The 19,657-nt window shown below is 33.8% G+C and overlaps 1 protein-coding gene across 1 annotated transcript in view; it reads left to right on the top strand.

The window, feature by feature from the left end:
- DDX10 (DEAD-box helicase 10) overlaps window positions 1-19,657 on the top strand; it is a 369,841-nt gene that overhangs the window by 302,967 nt on the left and 47,217 nt on the right. Inside the window, exon 17 of the mRNA XM_069080286.1 lies at window positions 14,251-14,387. Coding sequence (XP_068936387.1) covers window positions 14,251-14,387 — 137 coding nt within the window. The remainder of the gene's footprint in view (window positions 1-14,250; window positions 14,388-19,657) is intronic.

Genomic DNA, 19,657 nt, shown 5'->3' with positions numbered 1-19,657 from the left:
CAGAGCCAAAAGCTTGTGGAAGGCCTTTTAAGTAAGAGATAAAATGCTGAATTCCAGGTATAAATTTTTTTTTTTTTTTAAGCAATCGGGGTTAAGTAACTTGCTCAAGGTTACACAGCCAGGTGTTTCTGGGTGGGTGCTAAGTGTCTGAGCTCGGGATTCGATCTTCAGATCATCCCAACACTGGAGACGGTGCTCTTACTTGCTGAGCCACCTGGCCGCCCCTCCAGATATAAAATAAAGAAGGGCAATTTGACTGAAATGGAAAGTGAGTGAAAAGAAGTAATGTGACATGTCTGGAAAGGTTGGCTGGAGTCAGGATATGAAGGCTTTTAAATACCAAACTGATTCTTGAGTCAGTAGGGAACCACTGAAGCTTCTTGAGTGATAATCAGATTGATAATCAGATTAATTTTTATTTATTAAATTTTTATTATATTTTAATTATAAGAATATATTTACTATATAATTTATATTTAATATATAATATATGTAATTATATATTTAAATATATCAATTCTATTTTAATATAATCATATATTAATTAATCAGATTAATTTAATTAATTCTTGAGTGATAATCAGATTAATTTTGTGCTTCAGAAAGATGATTTTGTCAGTTATGTGGAAGGGAGAGTTTGGAAGCAGGAAAGTAAATTTAAGATGATTTGAAGTAGTCCAGGTAAGAAGGAATAAAGGTCTAAACTGGGGTAGTGGCATTGCGAGTCAGGAGAAGAGGTTGGAAGCTTGATACATACATCATGGAGATAGAATAGTGTCAAAACTCAGCAAAGAGTAGATATGGGAGATTAAGGAGAGTGAAGTCAAGAAATAACATATATGTATATGTTTGTGTGTTTATTCTAAAATATATCTTTATTTCCTTTATTTTTGTAAAGCATAATAAAAACAACAGGCTTATATGCAAGTTTTATTACACCAATAGTTTGTAAATGGTAAATCTCACAAAAAACAGACATCAGTTTGTCACTTTTACCATATAATTCTAGTATTAATACTAGAGGAAAAAATTGCATACAATTTATTTTGTAATAATTTGCCTCTTACTGAACAACACTGTGATTTACTGTTTTACTTGATATTCATTCCAAGGAGGTATAGTACAAAGGGCATCCAACTGTGAGAAGCCTGGGGCAGTAATTATAGATGTCAGACTTATCACTTAACCTTTCTGTGTCTCGGCTTCATTCATTTGTTCATTCATTCATTCATTTATCCATTAATTAATTATTATTTTTGTTTTGTTTTTACCACTTTTCCAATAAAAGAGCTATACTAAATCTTTTCTAAGATTTTCTTCTGGCTATAAAATTCCATGGCTTTGTGGTTCAGAACTTGTAAAAATAGAAAGATGTTAATGTTGAGAAGACATCTTTTTCAACTATATAATCTGTAGATGAGCCTCTCCAAACTTAAAGAAGCTGATCTTCAGATGAAAGACATGTACTTGGAAGTCTTTCCAAACTGGTGGACCTTCTTGAGTTTATGGTCTCTCACCTGGCATAATTTTAGAGAACCCAGATTCAAGTCCCAGTGCTAACAAACTATTTTAAACCCTAAATTTAATCTCTCTGACCCTTGCCCCTCTCTTCATTAAAATGAAGGGATAGATTACATTGATTTCCCAAGGATCTTTGCAGTTCCAAAATTCTGTGATTTTTATAGCACTGTTTGTAGAATATTTCCTGCATTGAGCTCTTTCTAATTTTTATTTTTCTTATCATTGCAGTCTCTTGGGGGTACTCCCGGGTATGGCAAGCTATCTCATTTCATTTCCTATTGCATTATTCATAATCCAGCTTTATGCTTTTAAGTTTCTCCTTTGCATTGTATTACAAATTTAATTTTCTCAGCAGGTTGACTTTCTGTTATTTGCCTATATCCTTAATTTTTGTAAATATCCTGCTCAGTTGGAATTTGCAGCATTTCTAGAATTTGTTTCTTTTCAACAAAACATCACACTTGCTAATCAGTTGGGTCAGGAATGGCATGTATTAACTCAATCTCAACTTCTGAATCATTTGGTAACTTTCAGTGGGTTTGTTTTTGCTATTCATTCAAATATATACAACACTTCTAATTAAGATACCTAGTTGTTTTGTTGTTACTTTCTGATTTTGAAGGGAAAGAATTTTTGGCATCCTAAATTTCAAAGTTCTTGAAGCTTGAGAGTTCCTCTCATGACAATGTCCTATAGGCATCTTGTCCCTCAGGCTTCACAGGATTATTCTCAATGTTTCATCAAAAGCGGGACCTTGGGTAAGAGATCAAGCACAAAAAATTTCACACATGATTATTGAGATTTTCAAATTTAGTCTACTTTTTTCCTTTCACAGATTAAAGACTCTTAAAAACAAACAAAACCCCTTGCATCTGTTAACCTGTAAATCTAATTTTCATGAGCATATGTTGTTTCCTAGGGAATTTATTCCTGAGAATTGGACTGTATTTTAATAGTAGACATACACATACATGTGGAACATATATGAGATTCATCATACCTCAGGTCTTGGGTCTGTTCTTAGAGGTTTCTGAAACTCTAGGGGTCAGCATGAAGTCTCTCCCCAGAGAGAGTACAAAGGACTTCATTAAAATCTTCTCTCGCCTGTGAATAAGTTGGGCACTGGAGGGCATATGCTGCATTCTTAAATGTTTTATTTGCTAATATGCAATTTCTCTAAATAGAATTTTTCTGGCGGTCTTCATCTGAATTATAAACTGAAATAGAAAGACCAATCAGCATAAATATCTGTAAAAGGCTAATCTTTTCCCATTAAGAGATACCCAGAGTATTTTATGACCTCTGCAAAGGATTTTAATAGTAGCTAAGGGATTAAAAAATATCACCAGGGAATTCTATGAGTAGCCTAAAATATGATAAATAATTTTATTTTAGTTCTAAAAGAAGCTAATATAAAATAGGTATGGACTTATTAATTGATTAGACCAAGTGAAAATAGTAAGAATGAACATACTTTAATACTTCACCTGTGTATATTTTAAGAGATTTATGAGGATGTTGGAGTGTTATATCCTTTGTATAAAAAGTTGATGGTATGGATCCAATAATTTCCTGGTGGGGCCAGATATTGTTTAATTTCCTCTTTTCCCCTAAATTGAGTACCCACAGGTGATCCATTAGATGCTAAAATGCATTTGGACTTTAGAAGTGTTTAGTAGCAATTTTCTGTAAGGTTACTTAATAGGGAAGCAGTCCCTATAAGAATAGTTTTCTACCAAAAAATGATCTGTAAAGCTTCCAAAGGAAAATGTTAAGTATTCCCTTCATTCAAAATGATGGTTCCAAGGGGCTCTGAGTTTCCCAATTCTGAATAGGGTATAAAAATTAAGAAAAAAAAATCTGACTATGCATTTTCTTTTTAAAATCCAAGTGAATGTGGATATTCTGTTTTTTAAAACATTTTTTCTAAAAATGTTAATTAAATGATTTAACTATTCACCTCTTAAGATTCAGTATTAGTTCTTCTTTCTCCCTCATAACTTGGCCATAAACAGAACTAAATAAAGTAGATTTTATTATTTGTTGTTATATTTATTTAGAAGACCTTTATGTTCCCTGTTAATTTAAAAAGATGAGTAGAACATTTGATATTTCTGTATAAATAAATAATAACAACAAAAGCATTATTAAAGCTTCTTTTTACTTATGTGGCCCTAAAATGATTTTCCTCTCTGTGAGTCAGTCACAACATATGGAAAAAAACAGCAAAGGAAGAGGGAAAAGTACTTGCTTTATTGTTTTGAATTGGCAAGAACCAAGCAAATTATTTTAAACTAACCATCTGGAAATATACCTGTATTGAGGTAGCTAGGTGGTAAAATGGAGAGAGCACTGGGCCTATAATTATCAAGTCTTGAGTTCAAATCTAGCCTCTCACACTTTTGTCTGACCCTGGTCAAGTTATTTAATCTCTGTTCACCTCAGTTTTCTCAACTGTAAAATGGTGATAATAATAATGCTTACCTCTCAGGGTTGTTGTGAAGATCAAATGAGATATTATCTGTGAAGTACTTAACACCGTGCCTGGAACATAATAGACACTTTAAAAATAGACACTTATTTCTTTTTTTCCTATACCAGGATACTAAAAAAGCAGACAAAGAAGGCAAGATTTAGGGAGCCCTCTCAAAAAACATTACCCAAGGAATTAACTCTCCCTGTGAAACATGATTTGAAAAAATGACATATGTCCTTGCTCCAAAGTATCTGATGATCTTTCACATGTAACAGAGAATAGCCGGGGGTCCATGAACCCTTAATGGGGATTATGAAAAAAAAATTGAATGGGAAAACAAAATACATTTTTGTTTTCATTAGCCTCTAATTGAAATTTATCATTTACTTCAATTATGAATTTTTTTTAAAAAAACATCATTCTGAGAAGGAATCCATAAGTTTCATCTGACTGCCAAAGGGGTCTTTGACATACAAAAAGTCTAATAAGTACTGGCCTACAGTAGGATTTAAAAGTTTTCCCTCTAGGGGCGGCCAGGTAGCACAATGAGTAAGAGCACTGACCCCAGTGTCAGGATGACCTGGGGATTGAATCTGGGCTCAGACACTTAGTACCACACCCAGAAATAACTGGCCATGTAAACTTGAGCAAGTTACTTAACCCCAATTGCTTTAAAAAAAAAAATTTCCCTTTAATAGCCACTGTTTCTGGATTACTGTATCCAAATATTTGACATTTTTTTTAATGTTAACTAATTACTTGGAACCCAACCTCCACTAAGACTCTACTATGCCTTAAGTGTATATGGAAGTGTTCTGGATTTTTATTCTTAATATTTTTCCCAATTATATGTAAAAATAATTTTTATATTCGCTTTATAAGATTTTGAGTTTCAAATTCTCCTTTCACCCCTTCTCTCCCCTCAGTGAGAAGGTAGACAATTTTATATAGGTTATACATGTGCAGTTGTATTGGTGTTCAGGATTTTCAAAGGCTATCTATATACACATGCCCATTATAAACCCTGTTAGAGTCTAGCAAACTGTAGAATGGCTTGGAGTATGGGCTTAAGCAATGGATTCTATATCAGCCATTAAGGAGCATCCTAGTTAAGTTTGAGGAGAATCATGACAGGAAGGTTGTTGCTCAGACTATTATTTTATTCAGGCCACCCCCGCTTATGAAGACTATTTACTAAATTATTGCACTTTTCATTGGTAGCATACCTTATAGGATTTAAATTAGAGCTACCTAAAGTATTGGTATCCACGAAACATTATGTGCATTTGTTTTTTTTTTTTCAATTATCTCTTGGATATGGATCATATTTTCATCTTTAAAAAATCCTCCAGAGGAAGTTCAGGTCACAAAGCACAGACTTTTTCAATATGTGAAGAAAAGTTAATATATCAATAGATCGAATTTTGTAGCTTCTCAAGTGAAGACAGAAAGAACGAATTGTCACATGACCTAATGCAATCTGTCAGTGCTGTACATTTTTATATTCTCATTTCAAAATTATCTTCAGTGTTAGCATAAATTGGTATCTTTTGAAGGGAATAACTTTCCCTTCTTCACTTTTAGAAGTGGCCTCAAGCTTGATATATAGATATAGATATATAACATAGTTATATCACAAGAAGATCACAAGTTTCATCTCATTATCTATCTGTATTAATACAGATCATAAACTGCATCAAGTTCTACTCAACAACCTGAAGGTCATATATTTTATTAACTATGTCTGAAGTGAGAAAGGATATTATTCTATTAATATAGATAATAAATTTATATTACTTTCCCTTCCCTCCCTCAGTCCTGCTTCAAGTCAGATAAGTATATAAAACAATCATAGAACCTTTAAAAAAAATCTCTATTAAAAGCCCATTATAAAAGTATTCTTTCTTCCATGTTAAATTGTGTATTTTCACATATAAATATGTCAAATGTCAAAATCTGAAATGATATATGGTGAAAGTAAAAACTTCTTATAATATTATTTTTATAGTTTCCATTATATTTTAATGTAATATAAGTTATATAAACTTGTTGTTAGTAGTTTCCTCCCCCCCCCCCCCCCCCCCCCATCATGGTATGTATGGTAACTGTGTCATAAAGGGCAATCCCATCTTTTTTTTTTTTTAATGCTTGTCCATTTGTTTTCTTTTCTTTTCTTTTCTTTATTTTCGAGGGGCATTTGGGGTTAGGTGACTTGCCCAAAGTCACACAGCTAATTAAGTGTTAAGTGTCTGAGGTCAGATTTGAACTCAGGTTCTTCTGACTCCAGGACTGGTACTCTATTCACTGTGCCACCTAGCTGCCCCTGGGGCAATCCCATCTTACAGATATCAAATATGATCGCATTCTGTCACTTGTACCCACCCTCTGCCCCTTACCTCTTGCTCTAGTTTCAAAAATCAAATCAGTAATACCAAACTACCATTATTCCTGGAAATGCCATGTTTTTTAAATTTTCTGTAGTCTTGAGATTATGGAAAGGCAGGATGAAGGAAATACAGAGTATCAAATAATAAGAATCGACATTTAGCACATTAAAGTTTACACACATTGATCCTCAAGAACCATGTGAAAATATAGTTTATTTATATGTTATATCTCTACATTTCTTACCTGAAATTTTATTTGTTTAATCAGAAATAGTAGCAGATGAACAATATTGCACTGTATTTAGTGCTTTTTTTTTTAAACATGGATTAAATATATTGTCTTCGTATACTACTCAGCTTTTGTGAGGATTTCACATGTTTACTTAAACATATAAATCCATTCTTGGTGATTTTTTTCAACAGATTTTTCTTACTAATTACAACTTTACATTGCTAACTAGTAAGTATTTAATCATTCTCTTTTCCATGAGTGTTTCTTCTATGGTCTTCTCCTTATTTTAAAAATGTTGAGCAAAGGATAAAATTTTTAAAGGCTCTGAATTTTTTTGGTATTGTGACTGAATAGAAAGACAGAGGAAAGCTTAATAACAGATGGAAGAAATCGAAATATGTCTTCTCACTATCTCTGTAATTCTTGTAGGTTGAAATTGTACTTCTGACAGGCATAGTTTTTAGCCTAAATTCATTTGTCACTGTCACAGAGTTGAGGTGTGTGTGGTAACACAGGTAATGTGGTGTGACATCAATAGTGCAATAACAAAGTTAACCGCATCAGTCAGGTGCAGGGATGTTGGCATCAATAACAAGAGGTTGATGCTGACATAAACCAGCTGCAGTGTTATGAGCATTTAAAAATAGAGGATTTCATATTTCTGAATTACCACCTTTTTCCCATAGACATTTGCTTAAGAGCATTGAATTTTTCATCATGTTGCCTATATACACTTTCATAATTATACCATAATTCCCATTAATTTTGCAATCATTTCAGTTGTTATTATTGTTTAAATTGTCAACATATTACAAAGTCCCATTCCATTGTTGACACATGTAAAGAAAAGTAGGTGAAATGGTATTTGGTGATTCTATACAGCAAAAAAAGCACGTGTAGATTGTGTTCAAGAACTGTACACATTTTTAAATTAAATTTTATGTTCATGAAGATCTGACTTCTCTGCCTCCCACCTCTCCCCACATATTCCAGTTTAGAAGGAAGACACACCTACGTGTGCATGCACACACACAAACACAAACACATAAAGCAAATTCATGCATCAACCCTGTCCAAAAATAAAAATGTCATAATCTGCACTCTCAACCCATGATCTTTCCCTCAAGAGATAGATAAGTAGCCTATTTCATCATTAGTCCTCTGGAATTATGGTTCCAGATTGTGTTGATTATTCTGGTATTCAGAGTTCCTAACTCCAGTTCCTAACTGTGCTCATTTTCTTTCATGCATTATATACCTAATCTCTTCCACTGATTAATCAGTACCAAATTCTTAATTCTTAACTAATACCATTAAAAAAATGATTATTGCTTGCTAGTATGACTTGAGATCTGGTACAGCTAGTCCCCCTTCTCTTCGATTTTTTTTCATTAATTCCCTTGAGATTCTTGGCCTTTTGTTCCTCTGGATGAATTTTTTTTATTTTTCTGGTTCTGTAAAGTAATCTTTTAGTAGTTAGATTGGTATGGCACTGATAAAATATTTTATGTAGTATTGTCACTTTTATTAGATTGACTTGATCTCTTGCCATGAGCAATTAACATTTCTCCAGTTATTTAGATCTTTATATGTTCTTTTATACTTCGTGTTTGTCTTGACAAGGAGACACCCAAGTATCTTAGACTTTTTCTAGTTATTTTGAATGGAATTTCTTTTTCTCTCCCTTCTTGCTGGATTTTGTGGGTAATATACAGAAATACTTATGATTTATGTGGGTTTATTTTATATTCTGCAAATTTACTGAAGTTGTTATTTCAATTAGTTTTATAGTTGACTTTCTCGGACTCTAAGCAATCCATGATATCATTTGCAAAAAGGGATAATTTTGTTTCTTTTTTGCCTGTTTTTAATTCCATCGATTTCATTTTCTCCTCTTACTGTTATAGCTAGTATTTCTAATATTATATATTGAAAAGTAGTGATGATAATGGACATCCTTGCTTTACTCCTGATCTTATTAAAAAGGTCTTGTTATCCTCATTACAGATAATGCTGGATTTTGGTTTTAGATTGATACTGTTTATTAGATGAAGGAAAGATCCCTTTATCCTTATGTTTTCTAATATTTTTAATAGGCATGGAATATTGTCAAAAACTTTCCTCTTCATTTATTGATAATCATGTGATTTTTGTTTTGTTTTTGTTATCAGCATAGTAAATTATGTGCATTGTTTTCCAATATCGACCTAGTCTTGCATTTCTGGCATAACTGCAGCCAGGTCATAGTGTTTAATTGTTGTGATATGTTGCTGAAATCTGTTGTTAATATATTAGTTAAAAATTTTGCATCAATATTTCTTAGGAATATTTGGTGTATAGATTTCCCCCCCATTCCATCTTGACATATTAATTGTTCTTTAAATGTTTGAAGCTTCACTTGTAAATCCATTTGTTTAGAGATATATTTCCCCCCTGGGAGTTTATTTATGGCTCATCAGCCTCTTTTTGCTAAGATTGAGTTATGTTATTGTTGTTGTGTAGTTGCTGTTGCTGTTGTTGTTATTCAGTCATGGCTAACTCTTCTTGATCACATTTGGGGTTTTCTTGGCAAAGATACTGGAGCAGATTGCAATTTCCTTCTCCAACTCATTTTCCAGGGAAACTAAGACAAACAGGGTTAAGTGACTTGCCCAGGGTCACACAGCTAATAAGTGTCTGAGGCTGGATTTTAACTCAGTTCTTTCTGACTCTAGGTCTGGCACTCTATATCCACTTTGCCACCTACTGCCCTATTTTTCTTGTTTTATTAATCTGAGTACATAATATTATTGTAAATAAACAGTTTTTAGATTGTCAGTTTTGTTGAGAAAGAATTGGATGAAATAGTTCCTAATAATTTATCTCGTTTCTTCTTCCTTTTTGAGTTCACATTTTTCATTTTTTATACTGACAATTTGATTTCTTTTTATGAAAATCAAGTTGACTAATGGTTTGCCTATTTCAATCCCCTCCCCAAAATATTAGCTCCTAGTTTTATTTATTAATTCATTGGTATTTGTTTGCTTTTTTTTTTTCCATTTCTTCTTTCAATTTTCAAGATTTTCATTTTGGTCTTTAGTTGGTAGTAGTAGAGGAAGTTAAATTTGTTAGTTTCCTAGGGTTTCTTTTTCAGTTGCATGCCTAATTCATTGATTTGTTATTCCTTCCTTTTATTGATGAAAGTGTTTGGAGGTATGTTTTCCCCTAAAGACTGCTTTGCTTGCATTCCAAAAATGTTAGTATGTTGTCTTTATCAGAACATCATCATCAGGCCTTCTGTCTAATTATACTCCCTCTCTGATTCTTGATGGTGATAGAATTTTGAGGAAATACAGGTTCCATCTTCCCGTATTAGAATATGTAAATAGTTCATATCAATTCTTTTGTTAGCTTGCTAGCTCATGGGGTTTTTTTTTTTTTTTGTGTTTTATTCAGTCCTACATTTGTATTTCAAAATTTCTTCTCATCTTTTCATCAGAAATACTTTATAGTCCTCTGTCTCATTAAACATTCATTTTTTCCCCTGTTGGAATGTATTCAGTTTTTCCAGGCAAGTTATTATTGTAGGCCTACATATTTTACATTCTGAAATACAGCCAGTTCTCACTTAATATAAGTTGAGTGTTCTAAAGATCTCCCCCTCCTCCCAGGGGACTCCACATGCCTCTGTTCCTTGTATGACTCTCTGGTCCCCACAACTAGAGAGGCTGTAGGACCTGAGACACTTGAAGCTAGAGCAACTTTAGTGCCTGGAGTGGAGGACTCCTGGCACAGTTTCAGCACTGGTGCTACTGCCATTGTCTCCCCTATTGCTGCCTGCTAGGAGCAGAAGCTCCTACTACCCACTCACCATGGAGTCAAATTTACATAATGCAAATATATGTATAGTAAGTACTGTTTATTGTATTCCAAGCTCTGCATCCTTTTATATTGGTGACTGTGGAATCTTGTGTGATCCTGCCTGGCTTCTCAGTACTTGCATTCTTTCTTTCTGGCTACTTGAAGTATTTTTTCTTTGATTTGAGAACTCTGAATTTTGGCTTTAACTTCCTGTGAATTTTTGTTTTGGGTTTTCTTTCAGGTGGAGACTGGTTTATTCTTTCTGCTTCTACTTTGCCTTCTGTTTCTAAGAGTTTGGAGCAGTTTTCTTTTAAGATTTCTTGAAATTAGATACATAGGCTTTTTTTTGGTTATGACTTTAGATAGTCCATTGATTCTTAAATTCTCTCTCCTTGTTCTATTTTTTAGGTTAGTTCTATTTGCTTTGAGTTATCTTCTTTTCAATTTCTTTGCCTTTTTAAAAAAATATTTCTTCTCTGAAATAGAAGTTATCTTTTATTTCACCCATTCTAGTTTTTAGGGAATTTTGCTTTGTTTGTTTTAAAGTTTGGTGCCTCTGGTTTCAAGCTGTTAGGTCTCTTTCCATGTCTTTGTTCCATACCTCTTGCTTCTTTTCCCATTTTTTCCTCTGTAGCTCTTATTTGTTGGTTTTTTTTTTTTTTCCGGAGTTCTTTTTTAAAAATTCTCTGGCTTCATTTCATCTAGGAATTCTTTTGTACTTGTGCCCAAGCTTTGTTTTACTTTGAGGTTTTACTTGAAAATATTTTGGAGTTATTCTCCTAGGTTTCTTTTTTGAGTGTCCTTGTTACTATTAGCTCTATATGTTGGGATTCTTTATTTTTTTCTTCTTGTTTTCCAGCCTGCTTTCAGACTTTGAACCATTAGGTGTGGACTCTGTACCCTTCTGGAGAAAATGGCTTAGTTGTGTTCTTGTCCTCTTGGGTCCTGCTGCTGCTTTCTTGGGATATTGAATTTTCTGTTATTCAGTAATTACTCAGGCTAGGGACCTGCAAGCAATCAGTGTTCTCAAAATAGTCTGTCTCAGAGAAAAGTCTGATCACTACCTTCATGTTCTGAAATATGCAAGTCACCTACCTGAGTTAAGTCTGGACAGTACTCCTGTGGACTTTTCCCTGGTTAGAGGTTCCAGTAGACTGATACGGACTCAGCAACTATTATCCAACTGTACCTGATAATATCATTCCCTACACAATAAATTCCAGTGACTTCTTATTGCCTCTAAAATCAAATATAAATTTTTCCATTTAACTTTCAAAACCCTTCACAATCTTTCCTCACTTAGCCTGTCTTTCTAACTTCATTGTACATTAGTCCTTTCTCATACTCCATGATGTAGTCAAAGTATCTTCTTTCTGTTCCTCACGCTCAGTCCCCTTACTTTTACTTGTCTGCCATTTGCATGCAGTCCTTCGTCATCTCCCATCTTATAGAATCTCTCTCTTTCTTCAAGATTTAGTTCAAGTACTACATTCTGATTGAAGCTTTTCTTGATCCCTTCCACCATATCCTCTTTAGTTTCTCTGTTAGGATGTAAGTTCCTTGCAAAGAGGGTTTATTTGCTTTATTTACCTTTAGTTACCTATCTTGTTACCCTAACTTGTTAGGAACATAGGGTTTAGAACTTTATCGTTCATCTAGTAAAGCCTCCTATGTTTCATAATGAGGAAGTTGGGGCCCCAGTGTCTGGCCTAAGGTCACACCAATAGTGAGTGGCAGAGCTAAGATTTGAACCCAGGCCCTTTTATTCCAAATTCAGTGCTCTAAAAAGACTTCATACTTTCCATTGGTAAATTATTTAGACTCCCTCTTCTGTGAGTTACATATCACTTATATATCTTTCTTGAATTCTTCTCCCTTTATTTCTGATTATACTTGGTACAGGTGTACATAGGTAAGTGACGTTCTGTGGAAGATGGGACAGAGAGTAGGAGGAGTATGCAGTAATGACAAGAAGTTCTCCATATCAGTAAGCTTGCATATGTTCTATTAGTTACACTATATCTAAATTTGTTAGGTTCAAATTTTGGAGGCTGCCTTTGCCTTTACCTAAGAGCATCAAATTTCTTTTAATAACTTTAGACCGTAAAAATGGAAATTGGTTGCTCAAGAGAGCAGTATAGCTGGATATATAGTGACATTAAACCTTTTGGTGTCTTTGATTATTTTCAAGTAGAAGATGGAATATGTTATTGAGCATTCTGCTTACAGCTTTTAATTGCAGACATGTTTTTCCTTTCTTTCTCATGCTTGTTTCCTGACCTTTTATATACATATATATATGCACATATATAACAGGGGAATTTTGCTGGGGAAATAAGGCAAACCTGTAGTAGGGACTAATTCACATTTTCTTTACTTGTTTCCCTTTTTGGTATGTTCAGAGGTTATCAGAGGAGTGCAGTTCACAACGTGTTAGGGGATTTCAGTGGTGATGAGAGGTCTACACAGTTAACTGCATTTTCATTTTAAGTTGTTTTTTTGAGAAAGTATAAAAACATTGGAAATAAGAGGATCATTTAGCAGTGAACTCATAAAAATAGTGTGAAGAATAATTGTACAGTTAACTTGGAGAAAACTCATCCAGATGCTTTTATTAACCTCTTAAAAGTATTTATGATATTGTCTTAAATGTGTATGGCAATGTTTGTTTTATCTATTGGATGAAAGAAACAGATCCACCTTAAACCCTTTGATTGTATAAGGTATTCATCATTTAAATGTATGTCCGTAGATTTCTTTTAACATGTCCCTTTGCTTTCCACCAATCCTCCTTGCTGTTCCTCCTGTTTACCATCTTCTCAGTACATAGAGCATGAATATATTCTGTATATATTCGTGTATGGACATTTTGTCTCTCCTATTTTGAATGTAATCCTTTAAAAACAGGACTTTTTGTCTTTGTATTCTCAGCACTTAGTTTAGTGTGTAGCACAAAGTAATGCTTAGTAAATGTTTATTGATTGAAGTAACATATCAGAATTAGTAGAAGTCTTGTTTGTGCATGTAATTCCTTGCAAGTCAGCTTACAAAATTGACCAGTTTTGGTCAGACCTGAAAATTCATTAAAATCTCATCCATTTTGGATTTGTTTGTTTTTGTCATGAAATGTTAGTAGCTCTGAAACAGATCCATTTGTTTGAGAATAAATTCTGAGAAAATGTTTATAACTGGTTTGATTTTATATTATTTCCAATAATAATTTAATAGTTCACTTTTATCATGTTTTAAGGTTTATAACTATTGGATTTAAAAATTGTTTTCCTAACAACCCATAGGATAAGGAATATATAAGTTCTATTGCCCCCATTTTTCAGATTAGTAAACAAAAGTTTATTGAATAGGATTACTAAAACCAGCCTCTATCTTCTCTCTTTACTGAGGCAGTTGTTTCTTAACTTTTTACTCTACACCACAATTGGTTTACTCACAAAGAGTTTCTATAGTTGCTGTGAGGTAGCTAGAATACCTTGACTCCTATATGGTGGTATTCTGAACACTCATATAGCTGAAATTTATTTTTAACTCTTAAATCTTAACTTTCTAAATCACATTTGATTTCATTATTTAAAAGGTATGTTTCAGTATTGCTGGTAATAGCTGCCAGCTTTGAAGGTGATCTAGATAGTTCCCACAAAAAATAAGGCCCCTGATTTGAAATTACAAGTAGAGGCTTGATGAACTTTTGGACCCAGTGGCTATAACTGAAGTGCTGATGGGAAAGAGAAAAGGATTTTCTACCAGATGGTTTCTTCAACCCTCTTTTTCCCCCTCAGACTCAAGATGAAGAGGAGGAAGCCTTTCTGGATTGGAGTGATGACAATAGTGAATTTGATCCAAGTACACTGCCAGATCCTGATAAGCACAGAAGTCATGAAGAAACATCTGATGATGATATGGAAGATGAAGAGAGGTATGTTTTGTTTAGTTTTGACAACCGGTATCTGTGTTGTTTTTTTTCCTCTGAAAACTGGAGTGCTTTATTAAAAATATTACTGTGAAAATACTTCTCCCCCTTCCCACCTCCAGCTTTGCTCTCATAGAAATACTGCTATAATGCTTCTGGTTTTTTTTTTTTTTTCATTTGGCCTCTGGATTATCCTCTAAATGTAACTCATATCATTTGGATTTCTTTTTAGAGACTTTTATTTATTCTAAGGTTCTCAAAGCGGCCTATTTAAGAAGCTGTGTTTTTGGTTGAGTTTCCTCTTCTCTTTCTTCTCCATCTCCCTCTTTATATTCCTTAAACTCAAGAGTCTGAGTGCAAGTTAGCCACTTCCTACCCAGCAAAATCCTTTTCCTTTATGTTATGAATAGTATGTTAGAAGTAGCATTTTGGCCTTATGTCAAAGGGATCTTGCTGAGAGCATTTTTTTTTAAATGGCAGGTTTTCTGCAAAAAATGAAAGAGAAATTAGGTATCTGTACTTGTACATTATGGGATTTGTAGGAAAGAAAATATCAAGTATACATAATGGTACAGTATATTTAGAGTAGTGGACAAATTCCCTCAGTATATAATGTATGTGTTTGTGTGTGTTGTGTGTGTTTGCTTGATAAAGAACGTTAATGTATCCAAAATAGATTAAATATAAGGAACTGAAGTGTTCAGCAACAGTCAATGTTTACTGAACAACTATTATGTTCTGTATACTATATGGGGCATCGTGAAGAAATTCTAGTGAAATGAACACATTGTTTATAGGAGATGAATAACTTTAGTAGAAGTTAGTAACAGTAATGAACAATGAAGCTGATATAATCAAAAGAAAAAGATATTTTCTTAGTATGAGAGTAATGTAAAAAAGAAATTTGAAAACAGTTACTTATTAGTATTCTCTAGAGTGGGTAAGCAAGGAGGCCAATTAAATATACTAAAATTCTTCAGTTACCTGGAAAATTCATGTATTGAGAATATCTTGATTTCCCCAGTGAAACAGAATAAATTAGACAGTATTATAATTAGTATTAATTAGCCATGTTATAATTACCATGTTACTTTACACAATATGTAGTCTTTGTTAGCCCATAAGATAATGGAATCAAAATATAAATACATATTTTATAAGGACTGGACAAATTCGTAGATTCTCAGAGTTGGAAGGGACTGTGGAGGCCATCTAATTAGTATACCTATACAGGAATCCCTTCTACAGTATCTCCAACAAAAGGAAATCCTGGGGTGACTAGGTGGTACAGTGCAAGTCACTTAACCCCAATTACCCAGCTTCCCCCCCTCCAAAGAGCAAAAAAAAAAAGAGAAATTCCAACTTTGCTTGAAGACCTCTATTGAGGAGGAACTCACTATCCAATGAAGCAATGAATAAAAAGATTAAGGAAGTTTTGAAAGATTACTGATGTGTTGTTCCTTATCTTTTGAGATTGACACCATCAAAGGCAATCATACTGTGTGATGAGAGGAAGCCATACTCTCCTTCACAGTGTTTCAAGGTACCAAGGCTGGAGAGAAAATTCTGACTTACTCAAACTATTGGGTCCTTCCCAGCATAGCTGTTATGCATATATTCTTATATAAATACGCTTTTCTCACACAGTCCACATGATCTCAATTTTGGTAACTAGGACTTCACTAAAACATTTATTTTTAACTTGAATATGGTGTCCTATTCTTAGGTTTACTATCCTAAGGAAGGAATAGTTGGATCTTACAGCTATTGCTGTCTATCTTTATAACCATATTGACATTGGGAATGTTGATCTCTTTAAAGTCATTAAAACAATATCAAGGCTTCTGCCTGTAATTTATAGGGACTATTTCCTATACATTTAGTAATTTTACTACATATCTGTATAGTCCCTTTTTCTTTCCTCTGTCTCTCTCAGTGCCATTTCAAATATTGTTTAAAAAAAAATCAGCTGTGAAATACCTGCTTGAAAAAGGTGGACCAGTCATGTAAAGAACATAATTGATATCAGATTAATAACCTGAGTACTGCATACCTATGAAACACTAAAAAGTCCCCCAAAAAAGGATTACTGTACATTTAGTAGATCCTTTGTGGTGTATGTATGGGAAGACATGGAACAAAATAATATAAAATGAGAAAGCATTAATTAGTTGTCTTCTGACTCATTCAAGAAAGATCATGGTTCCATTAACTTATTGATATATAAACCATAGTATTCACTGCCCTATTTGTTATCACTACATGCCTAGCCTCCACGTTTTTTGACAGTATGAATGTTCTGAATGTTGTTTTATATTCCACTTCTTATATCCAAAGTCACAATTGTTAATATATTGCTACTTTCTTAAAACCTACTTTATACCTTTACATTGCCCTTTGGCTCACCTGCTGTTTATAGTCTTGGGATTTTGATATCCCATTAAGCACAGTCATATAGTATCTCCTCATAGTTGTGGGCCAAGTTGTGCCTGTGAAGGATATTATTCAGTGAGGATATCCCTCATATTGTTTGATGTAATTTAGGCAGTAAATGTTGTTTGTCCATTCACCCCACTCCCCTCACCCCTGCATTGCTTGCAAGTCTCAGGAGGTACTAAAGAATTTTTAAAAAAGTATTATACAGTTCCTATCCAGTGTTTATTGAATTTCCTTACTGAGATAATTAAAAAACAAGGCATTATAAAAAATATATATAAATTGAGTGGTAAGACAATAATTGCCATAGAAAACATATGATGAAACTTTGTTTCTTTGAAAGTCTTTTAAAATTACTTGAAAATGTGTAAAACAAGTCCTTTGCCATTAGAAACAGTTTATGAAGGATTGGTAGTGGTTTCAACTTTTTAATGTATTTTATGCTATTTAGTCTTTGCTAAAAGATATTCTTCAGCAAACTTAACATTTTATGCAAATATATTTAAACAGGTAGTATCCATATTGCAGTTCCCAAGTAATGAGAGAAAGGAGGGTATTATTTCACCCATCTACTTAGGGAAAATTTTTGTGTTATTTGATAGGTAATAAACTGGGACTTTTATATTGCCAGTGTCACTGTGCTTTGGCCACTTGGCAGTCAGGGTGCAGAGAATATATGGGAATAGGAACATTCTAGATCAGTCTTCTTCAACTCAAATTTCAAGTGTGCTTTAAGTTTATAACCCTGATCTATTTTAACTTCTACTATAGACATTTTTGTTTTTCTTAGAAAAGATTGATATTTTTTTTTGTATTTGTATGAAAAGAGGATCAAAGAAGTAACTCTTTACCTTCTCTGAATGTACAGACTGCAATTCATTCACATCTCCTCATCCTGTAGTGTTCTTGTCCATTTTCTCCTAGAAATCCTACTCAGGAGGAGTACATGGTAATAATCCTGCCATATAACATTGGAATAAGAGAATTGGAATAGGTCTTTTATTTCAAAGAGTAGTTTGGGGTCATTTAAAGCACTATATAAGGTACTTGTCCCAAAGACAATCCAGTCTTTTTTTTTCCTCCTCCTAAATCTCTAGGCCTAGTTAATTGTCCTTTTGATATCTGTCCAAATAATGTGACCAGCTCCATTAGCCATCCATTCAAATGCTCTTGTCTTTTGGACAATAAGCATTCTCCAATTATTAGGTTTTGGGGTGTTTTCCACCTATCACAATTACGGTAAAAAAACAAAAAAAAAAAATCATGGATAAACCTCATTTAATAGACTTTGCAGTGTTGTGGAACTTGATACAATAACTATAATGCCATGAACATGAGCCAGCTGAAAGACCCACCCCTTTCACAGAGAATTCTCTCCCATTTGGACTCCATATTGAATATCCTTCAAAACAGCAGCGAACACCTTCCAGTGCACAGGTCTCCTTGTGTTGTGCATCATTTCATGTTTCTAATTGGTATATCTTTCAACAAAGTTTTCTCTTTAGTAACATCTTTTTTTTTCCTCTTTTATTTTTAAATGAAGTTGAGTGCTTCACAGAGAGCAGCTTTATGCTTTGTATAGCCAAGGGCACAGATTGGCAAGCTCCTATACATTTGGCGTGGTGGAAATATGAATTGGTGTGGCATGAACCATATGAATTATGCCTCAGCTCAGTCTCTGACCAATTTGAATTCTGTGGTTTAAAAATACAGACTTAGTCTTTAGACAATCAGAACAACTTTTTTTTGGTGAGACAGTTGGGGTTGAGTGTCTTGCTCAGGGTCACACAGCTAGTAAATGTCAACTATCTGGTCTGAAGTTGGATTTGAACTCAGGTCCTCCTGACTTCAAGGCCAGTGCTTTATCACTGTACCACCTAGCTGCCCCAATCAGAACAACTTTAACCTCAGCTTTTAAAGGCCTCAACCAAGGCTGCCATTCCAAGTTAGGGATATAGCTCCAGCCTTCAACTGGAGAAGGCCAGTTACAATAACTAGTTGATGAGGACTTAAAAAGACTTATTAGAGAGGATCCAATAACACCCTTCCCCTAATTTTTGACAAGGTCATGCCTGGGAACTACTAGGTCACCGAAAAAGGACATTGTATGAAATACTACCACCCTTCGTCATAACTTTTCAAGAATTTTGTACATATGATAATAATTATGCAGAGGATTCCAAATAACTCTGTATGCTTGAAGTTTGAGAACACTATTCCAGGTAATCTGAAGGCTAGAGAAAGAAATGAAAAATCATATTGGGTAATTCTAACAGCATAAAACAGAATAAGCGGGCTTTTTGTGCCTGAAATAGGTAGAAACTGCCTCAGCTATGTAAAGTCACTAATAGTAGATCTTTTGACATCTTACTGGTCTAAGTGATGCAGAGTGGTGTTACGGAAAGAGGACTAGAGTCAGTAGGCATGTGTTTCCAGCTGACTCTAATATTTCCTTTTTGTGTGACCTTAAGTGTCTTAAGCAACCACTTAACATCCACTGAATCCTTATTTGTAAAATGGAAATAATTAGACTTTTACTGCCTACCCCAAATATTTACTTTTTGTTTCAAGTAGAATTTAAACTCCTTGATGGGAGGGTTTGGGTTTTTTTTTTTTAACTGTACCTTCTGTAGTACCTAGCACATTAGACATTTAGTAAATGATTGTTAAATGAATGAAGGAAGCAATCAAGCATTTATTAAATGCATACTCTGTGCCAGGTACCATGCTAAGTGCTACAGATACAAATACAGGCAAAAAGAGATAGTTTTTACACTCAAAGAACTTGCATTCTAATGGGGAAATAAATACCATACTCAGAAGGGAGATAAAAAGCAATG

Source organism: Petaurus breviceps, unplaced genomic scaffold, assembly GCF_028583685.1.
Source record: "Petaurus breviceps papuanus isolate PSGF00001 unplaced genomic scaffold, PetGlider_PUasm1.0 91133, whole genome shotgun sequence".
NCBI classification, from domain to species: Eukaryota; Metazoa; Chordata; class Mammalia; order Diprotodontia; family Petauridae; genus Petaurus; species Petaurus breviceps.
This window is presented reverse-complemented; position numbering and strand designations above follow the sequence as displayed.